Here is a 21,126-nt window from a genome sequence, read left to right on the forward strand (position 1 = left end):
TGTAAGCACAACCCCCATCTGTGGACGTCGAGCCCTCATACCACCCTCATGGAGTCGGTTTCTAACCATTTGTGCAGACACATGCACATTTGTGGCCTGCTGGAGTTCATTTTGCAGGGCTCTGGCAGTGCTCTTCCTGTTCTTCCTTGCACAAAGGCGGAGGTAGCGGTCCTGCTGCTGGGTTGTTGCTCTCCTACGCCCCCTCCACGTCTCCTGGTGAAATGGCCTGTCTCCTGGTAGCGCCTCCAGCCTCTGGACACTACGCTGACAGACACAGCAAACCTTCTTGCCACAGCTCGCATTGATGTGCCATCCTGGATGAGCTGCACTACCTGAGCAACTTCTGTGGGTTGTAGAGTCCGTCTCATGCTACCACAAGTGTAAAAGCACAACCAACATTCAAAAGTGACCAAAACATCAGCCAGAAAGCATTGGTACTGAGATGTGGTCTGTGATCCCCACCTGCAGAACCACTCCTTTATTGAGGGTGTCTTGATAATTGCCAATAATTTCCATCTATTGTCTATTCCATTTGCACAACAGCATGTGAAATTGATTGTCAATCAGTGTTGCTTCCTAAGTGGACAGTTTGATTTCACAGAAGTTTGATTTACTTGGAGTTATATTCTGTTGTTTAAGTGTTCCCTTTATTTTTTTGAGCAGTGTACAGTCATGACCAAAAGTTTTGAGAATAACACCAAAATTATATTTTCACATGATCTGCTGGCCTCTAGTTTTAATTAGTGTTTGTCTGATGTTTATATCACATACAGAAATATAATTGCAATCATATTATGAGTACCAATAGGTTATATTGACAGTTAGAATGAGTTAATGCAGCAAGTCAATATTTGCAGTGTTGCCCCTTCTTCTTCAAGACCTCTGTAATTCTCCCTGGCATGCTCTCAATCAACTTTTGGACCAAATCCTGACTGATAGCAGTCCATTCTTGCATAATCAATGCTTGCATTTTGCCAGAATGTGTTGGTTTTTGTTTGTCCACCCGTCTCTTGATGATTGACCACAAGTTCTCAATGGGATTAAGATCTGGGGAGTTTCCAGGCCATGGACCCAAAATCTCTAAGTTTTGTTCCATGAGCCATTTAGTTATCACCTTTGCTTTATGGCAAGGTGCTCCATCATGCTGGAAAAGGCATTGTTGGGCGCCAAACTGCTCTTGGACGGTTGGGAGAAGTTGCTCTTGGAGGACATTCTGGTACCATTCTTTATTCATGGCTGTGTTTTTAGGCAAGACTGTGAGTGAGCCGATTCCCTTGGCTGAGAAGCAACCCCACACATGAATGGTTTCAGGATGCTTTACAGTTGGCATGAGACAAGACTGGTGGTAGCGCTCACCTCTTCTTCTCCGAATAAGCTGTTTTCCAGATGTCCCAAACAATCGAAAAGGGGATTCATCAGAGAAAATGACTTTGCACCAGTCCTCAGCAGTCCACTCCCTGTACCTTTTGCAGAATATCAGTCGGTCCCTGATGTTTTTTCTGGAGAGAAGTGGCTTCTTTGCTGCCCTCCTTGAAACCAGCCCTTGCTCAAAGAGTCTCCGCCTCACAGTGCGTGCAGAAGCACTCACACCAGCCTGCTGCCATTCCTGAGCAAGCTCGGCACTGCTGGTAGTCCGATCCCGCAGCTGAAACAGCTTTAAGATACGGTCCTGGCGCTTGCTGGTCTTTCTTGGGCGCCCTGGAGCCTTTTTGACAACAATGGAAGCTCTCTCCTTGAAGTTCTTGATGATTCGATAGATTGTTGACTGAGGTGCAATCTTTGTAGCTGCGACACTCTTCCCTGTTAGGCCATTTTTGTGCAGTGCAATGATGGCTGCACGTGTTTCTTTAGAGATAACCATGGTTAACTGAAGAGAAACAATGATACCAAGAGCCAGCCTCCTTTTAAAGTGTCCAGTGATGTCATTCTTACTTAATCATGACTGATTGATCGCTAGCCCTGTCCTCATCAACACCCACACCTGTGTTAATGGATCAATCACTAAAACGATGTTAGCTGCTCCTTTTAAGGCAGGACTGCAATGATGTTGAAATGTGTTTTGGGGGTTAAAGTTCATTTTCTGGGCAAATATTGACTTTGCAAGTACAGTAATTGCTGTTAAGCTGATCACTCTTTGACATTCAGGAGTATATGCAAATTGCCATTACAAAAAATGAAGCAGTAAACTTTGGAAAAATTACTATTTGTCTCATTCTCAATACTTTTGGCCATGACTGTATATGTAGTGTTGAGTTGTCAGTCATTACAAGGCGGTTGCTGATTGGGTAGTGGCTCTCAATCATTAAGGGCAGATCAGTCTATCCATAAGAGCTTGCTTTTAGGACTCAGGGTGACTTGTCAGTCCACTTTGCTTGGACGGTAGTTGTCACTCATTGAAGTTAAAAAGTTCTATTTCTGAATTTAGGCCTTTTGGCCTCAGGGTGTCAAATTTAAAAATAAAACTACTCTCCACTTGGGACAATTGTTTTATGTAGTTCCCTTGGTGCCAGTGTTTGTGGAATATTTGTTTACTAGTCACTTGAAAGCCATTACATGACCCTCCATGCTTGTCAATAAAGTGTTTGGATAAAGGGTGACCCTGTTTCTGATATTGCTGAGGTGTTCGTAAATTCTGGCGTTCATGGGTCGTATAGTACGACCTATGTATAGTTTGTCGCATGGACATTTCAGGCCATAAATTACTCCTTTTGTGGAGCAGGTAATGACATTTGAGATAGTGTGTTTGACAATACCATTCTGGAGGTTTTTTTTTGGTGTGTAATGTTTTGCATATGAAAGGGAGGGACGTGGGTGTTTGTCCTGGTGTTTTCTTTACAGATGGAGTGATCCTGTTACCCAAGTTGCTGGTTTTCTTAAAAATAAATTTCGGGTGTTGTGGGATTAGATCACCGATGATTTTGTCTTCCTTCAAGATGTGCCAATGCTTTCTGACTAGTTTCTTTAGGATGTTGGTGTTTGAACTGTATGGCGTGATAATTGAGGCATCAAAGACACCTGGGGTATTACCACTTGTACTAATATTTACCATTCAGAACTCCATACCTGACTTATTCTTTCCTTCCACCAGGTACTTACCACTATCTGGGATACAGCATCCATTGGGCCTTCTTCAAACATTACCGGAAATACTACTTCTTTATTAGTCCCATTACCATCACACCTTCTGAGGACCACCCTTCTCAATCCCAACCCCCTTGTGTAGTTTACCCAGCACTATTTTATACAGCTTCATTTTATACAGCTTAATTTTATTATTTTAATCAATAAAATACTCTGGTTTTATAAATAGCCTCCTCCTTACTTCCACTTACATGTATTCAATAAAATTAAATTTTATATTGAGTTAATTTTCTCCAAGTGTTCTTTGTAGGCTACATACAGGGTGTAGCGTCTGCGTCTCTGCCCTCTGACAGGCAGAGACGCCGTTCCCCTTACCACAGCGCTCCAGCCCCGGCGTCTTCCTGCTCTCCTGCTGCTGCCGGCACGCACAGCTTCCCAGGCACTGTGCTTAGGGCACGCGTGCTCCCTCCTTCTTAAAGGTGCCGCGCGCGCCATCCTAAGGCGTCCCCGTCCAATGGCCGGAGGACCTCTCATATAAAAGGCACCTCCTCCAAAATGGAGGTGCCCATGCAAGGTTGTAGCTCTGTGTACTTACCTCTGCTTCAGCCTTCAGTCCACTGCTAGCCTGACTACCAGTCCTGTCTGCCAGCCTATCAGTCCTGCCCGCCAGCCTGACTACCAGTCCTGCCCGCCAGCCTGACTACCAGTCCTGCTCGCCTGCCTGACTACTCTCCAGCCCAACAGTCTGTCTACAGTCCAGTCTGCCAGTCTGTCTATGGGCTCTGCCTGCCTGCTTACCTGGAAGCACCTGCCTGTTACCTGCCATGCCTATCAGCCAGCCTACCTGGAGGCTCCTGCTTGTTATCTGCTGTGCCTACCAGCCTGTTTACCTGGAGGCTCCTGCCAGTTACCCGTGGTGTCTGCCAGTCGGTCTGCCATGCTCATCTGCTGTACCGGTCAGCCCCTGCCTTCTGACCGGAGAGAGTCACCTGCTCTCATACAAGGTCTGGCCCAGGGTAGCACCTGGTCCCTCTGCTCGGTCCTTCCCTGGTCACGGAGTCGATTGAGCCGCCATACGACCTTGGTCAGTCCGAGTTGATACCTAGTTACGCCCCTCTGGTCCCTCCTTACACCGCAGCACAGAGGTTCCACCACCCCGATCCGTAACACAGGGTGGGCCATTTATATTGATACACCTAAATAAAATGGGAATGGTTGGTAATATCAACTTCCTATTTGTGGCTCATTAATATATGGGAGGTGGAAAACTTTTCCAGATGGGTGGTGACCATGGTGGCCATTTTGAAGTCAGACATTTTGGATCCAACTTTATTTTTTTCAATGGGAAGAGGGTCATGTGACACTTCAAACTTATTGAGAATTTCATAAGAAAAACAATGGTCTCTTTTATGGGTGGCTCAGTGGTTAGCACTGCGAGCCTTGCAGCGCCGGGGTCCTGGGTTCAAATCCCACTAAGAACAACATCTGCAAGGCGTTTGTATGTTCTCCCCATGTTTGCGTGGGTTTTCTCCGGTTTCCTCCCACACTCCAAAGACATAATGATAGGGAATTTAGATTGTGAGCCCCAATGGGGACAGTGATGATAATGTCTGTAAAGTGCCACGGAATATGTTGGCACTATATAAAAATGAAGATTATTATTATTTATGGTGGACTGAAACACCTACTTCCTGGAAAGTGTTCTTCACTTAGGTTGAAATTGCGAAGGGGCTTTCCTTCAACAAGGAAAGGATTCTGCAATCATCCACAACTGTTTTTTTAAGTGGACATTCACGCCTTTTTGAGTTTCCAAGCTCACCAGTCCACTCTTTCTCTTTTTTTTTTTTGCATAATGTACCAAATTGTTGATTTGGCCACTTCTAACATTCCTGCAATCTCTTTGAAGGATTTGATCTTTTTATTCAGCCTGATGATGCTCTGTTTCACTTCCATTGAGAGTTCCTTTCCGTGTTGTGTGTTCATGGCAACAGCTTCAAAATACAAATACAAATGCCACACCTGGAATCAGCTCCAGCACTTTTATCTGCTTAATTGATGATGGATTAATAAGGGAAGAGGCCATGCATCCAATAAAAGAGTGTTTGAGATAATTGTCCAAATACTTTTGGTCCCTTGAAAAAGATGTAGCTACATAGAGTTGAAACCAGAAGTTTACATACACTATATAAAAAGACACATATGCATGTTTTTCTCAATATCTGACATTAAATCAGAATAAACCTCTCTCATTTTAGGTCAATTAGGATTACCATCATTTTTAATATTTGCCAAATGCCAGAATAATGAGAGAGAGACTATTTTAAGGCATTTTTATTACTAACTGCAAAGTCAAAAGTTTACATACACTAAGATTTCTATGCCTTTAAACAATTTTGGACTGCCCATATGATGAAGTCATGTGTTTAGTAGCTTCTGTTTTTTTTGGCAATTTTTCTAATTAAATCTTTCCTGATGGTGTAAAGTGGAAGGGTGAATGTCAAACATCATATCCGGGGGTGTGGCTCAGATTCACCCGCTGTTATCTTTTTGTCACGAACAGCCCTCTGCTGCCCCCTACCATCAGGACAATTACACAATTGACATACGATTAACGGAGGAGTTCGAGGCTGTTTCCACTACTAGACCATTTATTGGTGAACTCACAGTGAGCGTATAATATATACTGTATACAACCGATTCCAACTCATGGAAAAAAAAAAAAAAATATATATATATACATACACACACACACACAAACACATACATCTTTGTACGGTCATTGCCAACTCCATAGTAACCCAAGAAAGATTATTACCACCAATTGTTTTACAGGCTGATATGACAACCGTTACAAGTAGCGTATGGCTTCCAGGGTTGCAGCTTCCAGAGCAAGTGATTTGATTACATGATCTGAAAGGTCCTTGAGCTAGTTGGGTGGAAGGTTCTTCAGCTGCTCACTCAGGATGTGTAGCCTCTGTGCAGGTCCCGGTACCTTCCTCTCCTGCACTGCACCAATCAGTTAGATAAGTGTGGGGATGGAGGAGAGAGCAGTCCACTCACTGATCAGGAAGGACACGGTCTCAGCTTTCTCTGTCACAGGAAGCTGGCTCCAGTCAATAATATGTACTCATTTTTTTTCTTGCTAAAAGTGCATTTGAAAAATATGGTAAGATCTAAAATAATTAACCTTTCTCATTTAATTATACAACTGTTTGTCAATAACATATTTTCTCTCTGAGTTATTTTTGATGGTAAACAAAATATGATTTTCCAGTAATTCATTTTTCACACTCTAGGTATGATAATGGCTTCGTCCTGTGTGGGATTTTTGAAATTTAAAAGGGTTGTCCACTACTTGGACAACCCCTTCTCATTCCTCATGTTAGATCCTGTTAAAATAAAAGCACTTAAACAAACCTCCCATGCCGATGCCATTCCAGTGGTGTCGGCACTTGTTTTCTCGGGACTCATGAGAACTTGTTACAGCACGTGAGCCCTGTACCCAGTCAGCACTGACATCACTGTACCCACCTTCGGACAAATCGAATATCACGAGGAAGTCAGAGAACAGCCGCAGCCCTGGCTTCCTGTTGATGTTCAATACAGTGAAGAGCAAAAGGGTAACAATGTTTTGAACTTTTGGCTTTCAGGCTCCATATCTCACCATCCACTACGGCTTCAAATGTGAGTCTATCATCATTCTATAGACCATCATCTTGGCTATCTCATATATAAATTTGACTTTCGGCTATTATATATATGATTACTTATTCAGATTCTTGTCATGTCTCTCCATTGTTACAGTTTTGCTCCTAAAAATCTATATTTTATTTTTTAATAATTTGTTAGTATTTTGTAAATTCACCTTTGGTTTTCAACAATGCCTGAATCGTTCTGGGCATGCTCTAAATCAGATTCAAACATGTCTCAACTGAATTCTGATCCCAGGTCTCTTCTACACATTCTCAAAGTTGGAGCATACTGGTCGACTCACTTGGGTATGTATACAGTTTTTTTCTTCAACTCTACCCACAAGTGTTGGATTGGGTTGAGGTCTGGGGACTGTAGGGGCCAATTATGCACATCGGCACATCTACTTCATTGTCATTGAAGCATATCTTCACCAATCTTGACTTATGCTTTAGGTCATTGTCCTGCTGGAACACTATGTTGTCCTTTTCATACCCCTAGTACTCGAGTGCACTTAGTAACTTGTCTTGTAGGATACTCACATATAGCTCAGCATTGAGACCAGCATTGATCCTGTTCAAGTATCCAATGCCTTTGATTGTGAAACAACCTCATATCAACAGCCTTCCTCCACCAAACTTCACAGTTCCGTCAATTTCTTGTTCAGTTAGCACCCCTTTCCCTTGTTTCTTCCAGACCCATTTGCACCCATCAGAGCCCAATTTATTTCCTTTTGTCTCATCGCTCCAAACAGCCAGTTTTCAATCTTCTTCTTTTTGTACTTTTTTTTGCAAACTCTAGCAGATGCTTCTTATGAGGATATTGATGTTGAGGCTTCTTCACCTTTTTTTGAGCTACCATTCTAGATTTGTATAATGTGCGTCGCACAGTGCTTGCATGGATGTCTGTGATCTCTGTATTACGAAGCATAAAAACCACCTCCACTGCTGTGTTTGTCGTGCCAGAACTGATAAGACATTGTCATGAGCCAACTTGTTGATTCCGATATTTTGCCTGGACATTTACGTCTCGACTTTTGAATGGATTGACGGACTTCATTTTGTATTTTTCCAACTGTCATGGGACTCACATGATGCAGTTTGGTAATTTTCTTGGCTGAGAGACCGCCATCGATGAGCTGGATGATGCTGTTTCTCTATTCTTGGGAAATCTTTTTCATGGCTGCTATTCGATTTGAACCAGTGACCTTTCACTTCAGAATCAACCTAATAACACACTGAGCTATTAGGGAATGTGAAAACAGTTTGTAATTTGTAGTATACAGGAAGAAAAAGATTTTTCCACCACCAACAGCAAAACAGGAACAATGCAGTGACCTGACAAGAATCTGCATAACTAATCATATGCTAAATAATTGCAAGTCAAATTTATGTATGAGATTGCTAAGAAGATGGTCTATAAAATGAAGCAATTTTCAGTTAAAACATTTCCAACATTCTGAACATGAAAAAGGCTTCTCCCCAGTGTGACTTCTCGGATGTTAATTAAGAGTTGATTTCCATGTAAAACATTTACCACATTAATTACATGAAAAAGGCTTCTCCACTGTGTGACTGCTCTGGTGACTAAGAAGAGATGATTTCTTCACAAAACATTTTCCACATTCTGAATAGGAAAAAGGCTTCTCCCCTGTGTGAATTCTCTGATGCTTAACCATATATGATTTCTGGTTAAAACATTTCCCACCTTCTGAACATGAAAAAGGCTTTTTCCCTGTGTGAATTCTCTGGTGCTTAACCAAACCTGATTTCTGGTTAAAACATTTCCCACATTCTGAACATGAAAAAGGCTTCTCTCCTGTGTGGGTTCTCTGGTGGTTATCAAGATGCGCTTTCCGGTTAAAACATTTACCACATTCTGAACAGTAAAAAGGCTTCTCCCCTGTGTGAATTTTCTGGTGTTTAATCAAATCTGATTTCTGGTTAAAACATTTCTCACATTCTGAACATGAAAAAGGCTTCTCTCCTGTGTGGGTTCTCTGGTGGATATCAAGATATGCTTTCCGGTGAAAACATTTCCCACAATCTGAACAGGAAAAAGGCTTCTCCCCTGTGTGAGTTCTCTGGTGCTTATCCAAATATGATTTCTGGTTAAAACATTTCCCACATTCTGAACAGGAAAAAGGTTTCTCCCCTGTGTGAATTCTCTGGTGAATAACAAGATTCCATTTCAGGGTAAAACATTTCCCACACTTAGAACAAGAAAATCTATTCTCCGCTGTGTGAATTTTTTGATGTTTAAGAAAAGACTTTTCAAGGGGAAAACTATTTTCATATTCTGAACATGAAAATGGCTTATTTGTTTTAGGAGCAGTTCGTTTTTTAATGCTTATTTTGTGACTTTGATTTTCCTTAGTGGTCAGTAATGAATCAGAAGACGGGACCTGTATCAAAGGATCAGATGACAGATCTTTGCTGTGAAGGGATGATGGTATATCTGGAGTAATGGTGTTCACATTAATCGTATATTGGTGGATCTCACAATCAACTGATTTAAAAATTGAAGAGGTCAGCTGTCCCTCTGATCTCCTGGTACAGTCATCTGCCAAGAATAAAACCAATTATTATTTTTGAATAAAATATTCTTGAAGTTTATATTTTTTTAACATTTCTACTTAAACTCTCAGTAAAAATGGCAAGTTATGTAAAAATATAGAATACCCATAAACACTTCTACTGATCTCACACAAAACAAGCCCCTACTCAGGTCCATCATCTGTTAGTGGAATAGTTTCCATAAACAAATTCAGCAATATCCGCTCTCCCCCTCACTTCTGAGCCTTGCAGTGTGCCCAAACCACAGTTAGCATCCATGTATTTGGCATTACTACAGTGAAAAGAACGCACTTAATTTATGTTGTGCGTGCCTTGCAATTTTCACTCTCCAACATGCACTGCTTGCTAATTTGTGGAAAGTGCCTGTGGAGTCAAAATAGTCATTATTCCTATAGATTAATTCACTGAGTTATAATTTCCAAAATTAAGTCACTTTATGGAGATTTCTACTGCTCTGTTTTTCTGATATTTTGTCATAATAGGGTTTCTGCAAATGGTGTGTTCCATCTCCTTTAGGATCTGCTCCTGCGACATCTGCTTCTGTCACCAGTAGAGAAATTTTTACCGCACACTCAAGAGGTTCAATCGCAAATATTTAAATTTATTGCTTTAACCAAGTGCAAGTGATGGACAAGGTGATAGGCGACTTAACGTTTCGACAGGCTCCCGGGCGTTGTTCACATAGTCGCTCTGTATATGTATGAATGGTAAGACCAAATGACAAGTGGAGTACCCGACAGGGATAGGTATACGGCAGATTTCTGTGTGGCAATAGGAAGTCCAATCAGTATACAGTGGGGAAAAAAAAAGTATTTAGTCAGCCACAAATTGTACAAGTTCTCCCACTTAAAAAGATGAAAAAGATTACCGGAGGAGCTCCCGTGGATAATGATAGAGACTCCACTGTAAGTTTAGTGGAAACGTTACAATAGGCTCACAGGTGACTGCTCAAAAGTGCATAGGTTCAAGATATAAAAATTAATTTGAAATTAACCCCTTTACAACCCAAGGTGGTTTGCACGTTAATGACCAGGCCAATTTTTACAATTCTGACCACTGTCACTTTATGAGGTAATTACTCTGGAACGCTTCAACGGATCCCCCTGATTCTGAGACTGTTTTTTCGTGACATATTGTACTTCATGACTGTGGTAAAATTTCTTCGATATCAATTGCGTTTATTTGTGAAAAAAAACAGAAATTTGGCGAAAATTTAGCAATTTTCAAAATTTGAATTTTTATGCTCTTAAATTAGAGAGATATGTCACACAAAATAGATAATAAATAACATTTACCACATGTCTACTTTACATCAGCACAATTTTTGAACCAAATTGTTTTTTATTGGGGAGCTATAAGGGTTAAAAGTTGACCAGCAATTTCTCATTTTTCCAGCAAAATTTACAAAACCATTTTTTTATGGACCACATCATATTTAAAGTCACTTTGAGGGGTCTTTATGACATAAAATACCAAAAAGTGACACCATTCTAAAAATTGCACCCCTCAAGGTGCTAAAAACCACATTTAAGAACTTTATTAACCCTTCAGGTGCTTCACAGGAATTTTTGGAAGGTGTAAGAAAGAAATTAACATTTTACTTTTTTCACAAAAATGTTACTTTAGACCCAATTTTTTTTATTTTCGCAGGGGTAACAGGAAAAAATGGACCCCAAAATTTGATGTGCAATTTCCCCTGGGCACGCAGATACCCCCATACCCCACGGCAGGGTTCGGAAGGGAAGGAGTGCCATTTGATTTTTTAAATGTAAAATTTGCTTGAATAATTAGTGGACGCCATGTAGCATTTGGGGAGCCCCTGATGTGCCTAAACAGTGGAAACCCCCCACAAGTGACACCATTTTGGAAACTAGACCCCCTCAGGGAACTTATCTAGATGTGTGATGAGCACCTTGAACCCCCAGGTGATTCACAGAAGTTTGTAACATTGAGCCGTAAAAATAAAATTTTCACATTTTTCCCACAAAAATGTTTTGTAGCCCCCACTTTTGCATTTTCATAAGGGTAACAGAAGAAATTGCACTATGCAGTTTGTTGTGCAATTACTCCTGAGTTAGCAGATACCCCATATGTGGGGGAAAACCACTGTTTGCGCGTGCAGCAGGGTTCGGAAGGGAAGGAGCGCCATTTGACTTTTTGATTGTAAAATTTGCTTGAATAATTAGCGGATGTGCCCCTGATGTGCCTAAACAGTGGAAACCCCCCACAAGTGACACCACTTTGTAAACTAGACCCCTCAGGGAACTTACCTAGATGTGTGGTGAGCACCTTGAACCCCCAATTCCTTTACAGAAGTTTAGAACATGGAGCCGTGAAAATACAAAAAATCAAACTTTTTCCACAAAAATGATGCTTTAGCCCCAATTTTTTTACTTTCACAAGGGTAAGAGGAGAAAATGGACTCCAAAAACTTTTGTGCAATTTCTCCTGAGTACGCCAATACCCCATATGTGGGGAAAATACAGTGTTTGGGAGCACGGCAGAGTTCAGAAGGGAGGGAGCACTGTGTGACTTTTTGAACGCAAAATCGGCTGGAATCGAGAACGGACGCCATGTCGCGTTTGGAGAGCCCCTGATGTGCCTAAATAGTGGAAACCCCCCACAAGTGACCCCATTTTGGAAACTAGACCCCTGAGGGATTTTATCAAGGGGTATAGTGTACATTTTGAACCCAAAGGTACGACAGAATTTGCTAAAATTAGGTCATCATATTGAATAAGTTGTCAGTCTTGAGCGCAAGTGCTCGCTACTTGAGTTTGCATCGGGTATTCAGGTATGCACCATGTATCACGGGTGCTCAAGTGAAATGCTCGAGTCCCCGCCCGCATGTTTCACGGTTATTAGACACCCCAAAAAAAACAGGCGGGGATCGCTCGTGCATGGCAGGTAATCCCCGCGAGGTTATTTTTGGCCGCGAAGCATATGGGGCGGAGACTCGAGCACCTATGACACTCAATGCAAACCCGAGCACCTGATACAAACTCAAGTAGCGAGCACTTGCGTTCAACACTAGTTGCCATATTGTCATCTTTTTTTTTTTTTTTTTTACACTTTTGAAAAAAAAAAACAACCCTAACCCTACCCTAGCCCAACCCTAACCCCAACATTAACACAACCCTAATCCAAACCCCAGCGTTTATTTTTTATGCCGTTCCTAGTGCGGTATAAGTGATTAGACAACCTTATTCTTTGGGTGAGTGCGACTACAGAGATACCAGAATCATATCGGGTTTTTATGACTGACAGCTGTCACACACTAAAAGACACATATTTTGTAAAATCTAGTTTTTGCATCGCCATATTTTGAGAGCTATAATTTTTCCATATTTTGGCCGACAGAGTCATGTGATGGCTTGTTTTTTGCAAGATGAGTTGACGTTTTTATTGGTGCCATTTTCAGGCACGTGCAATTTTTTGATCGCTTTCTATTCCAGCTTTTGGGAGGCAGAATAAACAAAAACCAACAATTCAGGGATTTTTTTTTTTTTAATTTTTTCATTCTACTCCGCGTGTGGTAAAATTGATAAGGTCTTCGGGTCAGTACGTTTACCACATTTATATCGTTTTTCTATGTTTTGGCACTTTTACACAATAAAAGCTATTTTATAGAAAAAAATATTTTTTTGCATCGCTTTATTCTGAGAGCTATAACTTTTAGATTTTTTGGATGATGGAGCTGAATGGCGGCTTGTTTTTTGCGGGACAAGATGACGTTTTCAGCGGTACCATTTTTATTTATATTAGTATTTTTTATCGCGTGTTATTCCATTTTTTGTTTGGCGGTATGATGATAAAGCATTGTTTTTTGCTTCGTTTTTTATTTATTTTTTTACAGTGTTCACTGAAGGGGTTAAATAGTGGGACAATTTTATAGGTCAGGTCGTTCTGGACGCGGCGATACCAAATATGTGTACTTTTATTGTTTTTTTTTTTTTTTTTTCATAATAATATTTATTGATGGGTACATTATATTTTTATTTTTGGTGGATTATTTTTTTTAATATTTTTACAATTTTTTTTAAAAAAATTTCTTTCACTTTCTGACAGTTTTTTTATTTGTTTACTTTGTCCCACTATGGGACTTTCACTTTTTTTATTCTGATCGCCTGCATAGCATAGGGATGGAGCACAATCCCTGTGCTATGCAGGCTGTCAGCGCTGCACAGTGAGAAGATAGTTTGGTCATGTACTGCGCATGACCAAAAAATCTTCCTGCTGTCTGGTGACCCGGATGTTGTGATGACGACATCGGGTCGTCATGGCAACATCCGGGAAGCAGTGGCAGACAGCGCTGGAGGCCGGAAAAGGAGGTGAGTATACCGATCACCTCCCCTTAGCCACCGCAATACTGCGATCGCAGCATTGCGGGGGTTAATGTGCCGGGAGCGGTGCGGGACCGCTCCCTGCACATAGTACCGGGTGTCAGCTGACAATCAGCTGACACCCGGCGGCGGTCGCGTCCGCACAGCCTGTCCGCACAGCCTGACACCCAGCGCGATCGCCATGACTTACTAATACGCGTCAGGCTCTTAAAGCCCAGGGCACTGACGCGTATTAATACGTCATGGGCTTTAAAGGGGTTAAAAACCACTCAAGAGATGAGTGGTTGACATATAATAGCATATAATTGCACAACGCGTTTCTGCTCTCAAGGAGCCTTCAGCCTTGAGTGTTTTTTAATTCCAAATAAATTTTTATATCTTGAACCTATGCGCTTTTGAGCAGTCACCTGCGAGCCTATTGGAACGTTTCCACTAAACTTACAGTGGAGTCTCTATCATTATCCATGGGAGCGCCTCCGGTAATTTCTTTCACAAACCCATGTGGAGGCAACCTGTCGGGCCAGGACAAAGTGTGCAACCACGGCTATCAGATGAGCGGCAGACCTTTGGTGGAGACCCTGTAAAACATTTTATTAAATCTGTACTAGAGTTGTGCCTGGATCAGCACAACCCACAAAGGTGAGCCTCTCCAGTTACCTTATCAAAATTCTATATGTGATGTTATTTACTGCGCTCAGATAGCGCTCCTTTCTTCTCCCAGTTTTTTTTTATCTTTCTCACTGCCCAGATTTTCTCTACTTAAAAAGATGAGAGAGGCCTGTAATTGACATCATAGGTAGACCTCAACTATGAGATACAAAATGAGAAAACAAATCCTGAAAATCACATTGTCTGATTTGGAAAGAATTTTTTTTCAAATTTTGGTGGAAAATAAGTATCTCATCTTTTCAAGTGGGAGAACTTGCACAATTGGTGTCTGGCTAAATACTTTTTTCCCCCACTGTATGTAGAGATCTACCAGAATTAGAGTATGGCAGATTCCTTGGAAAGGGAGGTTTTCAGTGCGCACCTGTGCCTCTAGTGTGCATGTCTCCTGAAAATTTCTCTACATGTGATCCAAGAGTTTGCCACTCCCTCCCGGCTGCACCTCAACTATTAGCTGTGTGCACGCCCTTTCCTCTCCTGCTTCTATCACTAGGCACGGCCTTACTCATTCTGCAGGGGGCGCTGGTGATGGAGGAGATGTCGGAACCAGAAACTCTGGGTGGCCCAGGCTCTGTCCAGCCACTAAGATTAGAATGCCTGGGATCTGTAGTACCATCCAGTCTGCCAGTATGAATGTGTGTGCTGTCCAGCTGAAGTTATCTGCTCCCTTCTTCAGTCAATTGGAAAGCACCACACCCTACTAAAGCTCAAAGCATATCGCTGGAAGCTGCCAGATACAGGCTTGCTCTCCTCTGGTTCAGTCCTCTGTGCTCAGCCCCCGGCTTGTGTATTTGTTTCCTGTTATGACCTCGACCCGTTTACTGACTACTCTTGTGTCTTCTGATTTTGTATTTTCTCTGACCTCCATGTTCTGACCCGGCTACCTGACTATTCTTCTTGCCCTCTCACACCACAGAACAGGAGATAACACCATGGCCCAATCGTAGGTGTCTCTGTGTAAGCCCAGATCCATGTAGAAGGGTTAAAGGGTGATAAGCAAGACAATCCCTGAGATCTGAAAAACAGAGAAGATAGAGCCAAGCCTGTTCGTGGTGGCCATCTTTTGAGCTGCCAGGTGACCATGAACAGTGCCCCCAATACATTGTATCTGCAAACTATTCCAGCAAGATTTGCATTCAAATAGCTAAATGTCACTCCTTCCCTTCTTAATCTGCCATGTGACCAGTCAGTAGTGTACAACCATATATAGGGTACTGTTGGATTCAGGAGAAGTTACAAATTATTTTCTAAGGTCCATTTGTTTCCTATTATTTTTTGTGAAGAATTCCAAAGTTATCACCACATAAAGTGACACACGTCAGAATTGAAAAATGGGCCCAGTTAGGAACACAAAACTGTCTGCAGGAAGGGGTTGAATCAGAGTATTTTGGGCACTAACTACTGTAGTCAAAAACTGTGGCTATAGACAATAACACATCTACTGAAAGGATCAAATTCTATAGTCTTCATCTGTAAAAAATAAGTAACTAATGGTGAAACCTCTCTGGGGTAATTAGAGTATGGGGCTCGGTGGTTCTTGGCAATCTAAGCTATCGTAAATGCCAATATTTTCTATCAGATGAGTTTCAAGAAGAAATATTAGACATTTAAAGAGAACTTTTTAGAATAGTGCAGAATTGAGGTGTCTTAAATTTAGATCTCGGGCATTTGGAAGAGTCAATGGAGACCTTTTTTTAAAGACTACCACGGAGTTACAGACTCACATAAATTAGGCAGGCCGATCCCACGACAATCAAACTATCATCCAGAATGAGCTTGGAAAAAAAAAGACAAAATAAAAAAATACATTACATCCCCAATAACATACAGTACAGACCAAAAGTTTGGACACACCTTCTCATTTAAATATTTTTCTGTATTTTCATGACTATGAAAATTGTACATTCACACTGAAGGCATCAAAACTATGAATTAACACATGTGGAATTATCTACTTAACAAAAAAGTGTGAAACAACTGAAAATATGTCTTATATTCTAGGTTCTTCAAAGTAGCCACCTTTTGCTTTGATGACTGTTTTGCACACTCTTGATGAGCTTCAAGAGGTAGTCACCGGACATGTTTTTCACTTCACAGGTGTGCCCTGTCAGGTTTAATAAGTGGGATTTCTTGCCTTATAAATGGGGTTAGGACCATCAGTTGTGTTGTGCAGAAGTCTGGTGGATACACAGCTGATAATCCTACTGAATAGACTGTTAGAATTTGTATTATGGCAAGAAAAAAACAGCTACCTGGTCTTGTAGGGACCATATGAGGACATTCAGGAGCACAGAAGGGAGAGAAGGTAGATTCATCCAATAAGATATCATTACCGTCTGCTTTCTCTTACAGGCTAATCAGAACATTTTTCTTCAAGTGATATTCTATATTGTCAGCACATTCGACGTACGCTGTCATTTGGCTTTGTAGTTTACAGATCTGGGCAGGTAACGGTCAGTGTCTCCTAATCCCAGGGGGTAGGTGGATCCTCCAGGTTGTAAGTTCTCTAGAAAAGGGCTTTCACAATTACACAAAGTAATGTGAACATTTTTAGGTGGAGGAGAATGTTTTAATCTAGAGGCAAAATGGTGATCACACGATTGTGATACGGCCGGACTACACCACTGATAAAGCAGCCACAGCCGCTAACTGAGAAGAGTCTGTGACTTCTTTGCGTTTAGTGGTTACTACTCACCTGGGTAGTCATATGTAGGAATCTCCTCTTTACACTGCTCATCACCCCTCACATATATTTCTGTAGTATTAATAAGGGTCAGATCTTCACCCTGAAACAAATATTGTAAAAGTCACAGACAGATGTAGAAGTCACATCTATGATCAGCTCTAATCCTGCCATCTCCACCGCTCTCATTACACAAGTATAAACCATATAATACTGGTGGATAAAACAAGACTGAGCACAAGACCTTCACAGCCGTCTACACATCATAGGGGAGATCTCATGACACCTTCTCTCTATCTACCTGATGATCCTGAGGAACATTGGGATCTTCTTATTTACAGTCCTGTGGAAGAAGAGGACGGGGACATCTCTCTGGTGATGTCCTCTTACTGGATAGATCTGGAGGAAACACATACAGGGACTGAATTCATTCTTTACATACAGATAGTTATAGGCAGTGTGTATTTAGTCCTGTCTATTACCTGGTGATGTGAGGGGTCGGGGAATCTCCATCATGACATCCTTGTACAGATCTTTGTGTCCTTCTAAATACTCCCACTCCGCCATGGAGAAATAGATGGTGACGTCCTGACACCTTATAGGAACCTGACACATACAATGATACAGTCATCCCCCCGATCCCTTCATAGCTTTACTATAAAATGTCCCAGCATTCCCAGCAGTGTCACCTCTCCAGTTATCAGTACAATAATCTTGTAGGTGAGTTCTAGGATCTTCTGGTCATTGATGTCCTCATGTATCAGGGGGTGAGGTGGAGGCCCCGTAATTGGGCTCAGGGGTCTTCCCCATCCCTCAGACACAGGGTCCTGACAGCGCTCACTAGAGGTCTTCTTCACTACTGTGTAATCCTGGTTATGGAGAGACACATTAATACATCTCTCTACAGACATTTCCAGAGTCCTCACCTCTCCAGATCTGTCCATCTGTTATTCCCATAAGTAAGAATGATGTAATGTGATGTCATCAGAATCTCTCACCTCTGCAGTAATCCGGAAGAGGATCTCTAGGGTGAGGTGTAATATCCTCTCTGCCATCTTGTCTCTGTCCATATCCATCTTTGATGCGTAATTCAGGAAAATTCTCTTATATAGAAGAAATTCACTGAGAGGATCCGAAATTGTAGAGACCTGAATGAGTATAAGATGAGTCAATGTAACATCATAAAAATCCAGTGTAATAATACAGTTACTGGAAACAATAAGGGAAATATAGCAGGTGATAGAATGTGTAGATGTTGTATTCTCTAGTCTTTTACGGACTGGAACATAAGCTGAATTGCTGACTAAGACATCTCTACCGTGCTCCCAATCACTGGCTGTGTTGCTCACTGCTTCTGCAGCCTATAGGAATCACAAGTTCGTTGGGACTTACCAGGAAATACAGAGACTGGCGGGGAACTGTAAAGGTACCGTCACACTTAGCGAAGCTACAGCGATCCCGACAACGATACGACCTGGCAGGGATCGTTGCTGCGTCGCTATGAGGTCGCTGGTGAGATGTCAAACAGTCAGATCTTCCCAACGACGCAGAAACGATACGGCGACCTGTCGTGACCTGTATAACGATGCAAAGCAAATGCACGCCTATGTGTCTCAGTTTTGAGTCGCCAAAGAGGTCGTTGGTAAGGTGTCAAACACACCGATGCATGCTACCCAGCGGGACCTCAACGATAAAAAAATGGTCCAGGCCATTTCGACACGACCAGCGATCTCACAGCAGGGGCCTGGTCGCTGCTACATGTCAAACGTAGCGAGATCGCTGCTGAGGTCGCTGTTGCGTCACAAAACTTGTGACTCAGCAGCGATCTCGCTAGCGATCTCGCTTAGTGTGACGGGGGCTTGACAGCAATGGTATTTTCATTATTTTAAAACATTCTGTTTTTTCCCTGACATACTAATAAAGCTTATATATTTTAGGCCACAGACAACAAGCAGTTTCTTCCTCAGAGTCTGCAGCTGAATACGTTTCTCATATATTATACTGTGTGTGGGGGGATAGCGGTACTGTGGGAACATTACACTGCGTGAGGGCATAATGGGGGCATTACACTGTGTGGGGGCATAATGCCTCCTGCATAAGGCGAATAATGTGGGCATTACACTGTGTGGGGGCATCATATATACTGCATAAGGGGCATAATGGGGGCATTACACTGTGTGGGGGCATCATATATACTGCATAAGGGGCATTACACTGTGTGTGTGGGGGGGTGAGAGCAGGAGTTATACTTTATCTATGCTAACGTCATTTTGATTTGTGTACGTGCATCTTCTGCTTACCAGAATGTAGTTTGAATCAGTATGTGGGTGTGAGATAAGGGGTCCCTTAGGAATGTCTTTGTCTGGAGACTCAGAGAGAACATAAGAAACAAAAGTCAGAAAGTTGGGTGTCAGTAGTGTTAACCTAGCCAATTAGATGTACAGTATGTATTCAGCTCTGGCTCAGGATAGCATGCGTGCTGGGTCACGCGTGCAACAGACTTTAAGTGTAATAGCGTAAAATGCGTTTAATAAGCAGTTATACAATGACACGAAGCTGACACTCATCTCTCCTCTCTTCTTCATACTTCATATATTTCATCCATCCATCCGTTTGTGTGCTGTCTGGGTGTGAACGGGGTCATATTCCTGCAAGATTTCTTCATGGTATTTCATCCATCCGTTTGTGTGCTGTCTGCGTGTGAATGGGGTCATATTATAGCAAGATTTCTTCATGGTATTTCATCCATCCGTTTGTGTGCTGTCTGGGTGTGAACAGGGTCATATTCTAGCAAGATTTCTTCATGGTATTTCATCCATTGCTGCTGTTTTTTTGGCTCTGTTTTGAAGTGTTCAAAGCTTTCTTTTTCACTGTTTTATGGCCCTCTGATGTATATTGGTTTGTTTACCCTGCATAGCATTGCCTGCTCTGGCCTTGTGCTAATTGGCTAATTACTCAGTTTGGCCAATTGGTGCTGCATGTCAGCAGACATTTCAATTCATATATATTCAGCTCTGGCTCAGGATAGCATGCGTGCTGAGTCACGCGTGCAACAGACTAAGTGCAATAGCGTAAAGTGCATTTAATAAGCAGTTATACAATGGCAGTTGGACAGGGCAGGAGACAGGTAAGGTGCATAAGATATTCATACAAACATGCTGCTTCTTGGTCAGTTGTATTGCATTATGCATTGGTCATAGCAATCTGCTTCTTACTTGTTTTAACTTCTGCTTTCTCACATCTTATCCGCCCTTTAACACATTCTGTGCACTCACTCCATATCCACCCCTCCCTTCTCCCCTCTCCCATGTATAACTCTGAGGCTCTACTGACCTTTCTCACCCACTCCAAACCATCCACCACCTTCATACAGCACTCAAAACATTCATACAAATCATTGCACCACCTGCTCACTCTCTTTTTTCTCCTTCTCCTAGTCGCTGGCGACATATCCCCAACCCTGGGCCTCCCTCCACTAGCATACACCACTCTCCTCCAGTTGCATGTAGAAACCCTGCTAATCTTATTAATATTCATTGCATGACCTCTCCTATCGTTTTCCATTGTGCTCTCTGGAACGCAAGGTCTGTGTGTAACAAACTAACTTACATTCACAATTTTTTCCTCTCTAATTCCCTTAACCTTCTGGCTATTACAGAAACCTTGATCCAGCATTCAGACACCACCGCAGCTACTGCTCTCTCATTTGGTGAGCTGAAATTTTCACATACTACCAGACCTGAGAATAGACAGGGTGGAGGTGTTGGTTTGCTCCTTTCACAACAATGTGCTTTCCAGGTCACCCCCCCAGTTCCCTAACTCATGTTTCCTTCCTTTGAAGTGCACACCTTCAGACTCTTCAAACCCTTCTCCCTGCGAGTTGCGGTTGTGTATCGCCCTCCAGGCTCCTCCCGCCAGTTCCTGGATCCCTTTGCCTCCTGGCTTCCTCACTTTCTATCCTGTGACATCCCCACCATCATCATGGGAGACTTTAATATCCCCATCAATGATCCCCTCTCCCAATCTGCTCTCTTCTACTTTCTCTAACCGCCTCATTCGGCCTCTCACAATTTACTAACTCTCCTAC

General features: G+C 42.2%; 1 protein-coding gene across 1 annotated transcript in view; it reads right to left on the reverse strand.

The window, feature by feature from the left end:
- Window positions 1-5,813: 5,813 nt before the first annotated feature.
- LOC141191591 (uncharacterized) overlaps window positions 5,814-21,126 on the reverse strand; it is a 30,802-nt gene continuing 15,489 nt past the window's right edge. Inside the window, exons 2-3 of the mRNA XM_073661521.1 lie at window positions 17,052-17,142; window positions 5,814-9,333 (exon numbers count right to left, since the gene is read on the reverse strand). Coding sequence (XP_073517622.1) covers window positions 8,312-9,333; window positions 17,052-17,142 — 1,113 coding nt within the window. The 3' untranslated portion in view covers window positions 5,814-8,311. The remainder of the gene's footprint in view (window positions 9,334-17,051; window positions 17,143-21,126) is intronic.

The sequence above is a fragment of the Phyllobates terribilis genome, unplaced genomic scaffold (assembly GCF_046119375.1).
Source record: "Phyllobates terribilis strain yellow unplaced genomic scaffold, ASM4611937v1 Scaffold_47__1_contigs__length_9908305, whole genome shotgun sequence".
Taxonomy (NCBI): domain Eukaryota; kingdom Metazoa; phylum Chordata; class Amphibia; order Anura; family Dendrobatidae; genus Phyllobates; species Phyllobates terribilis.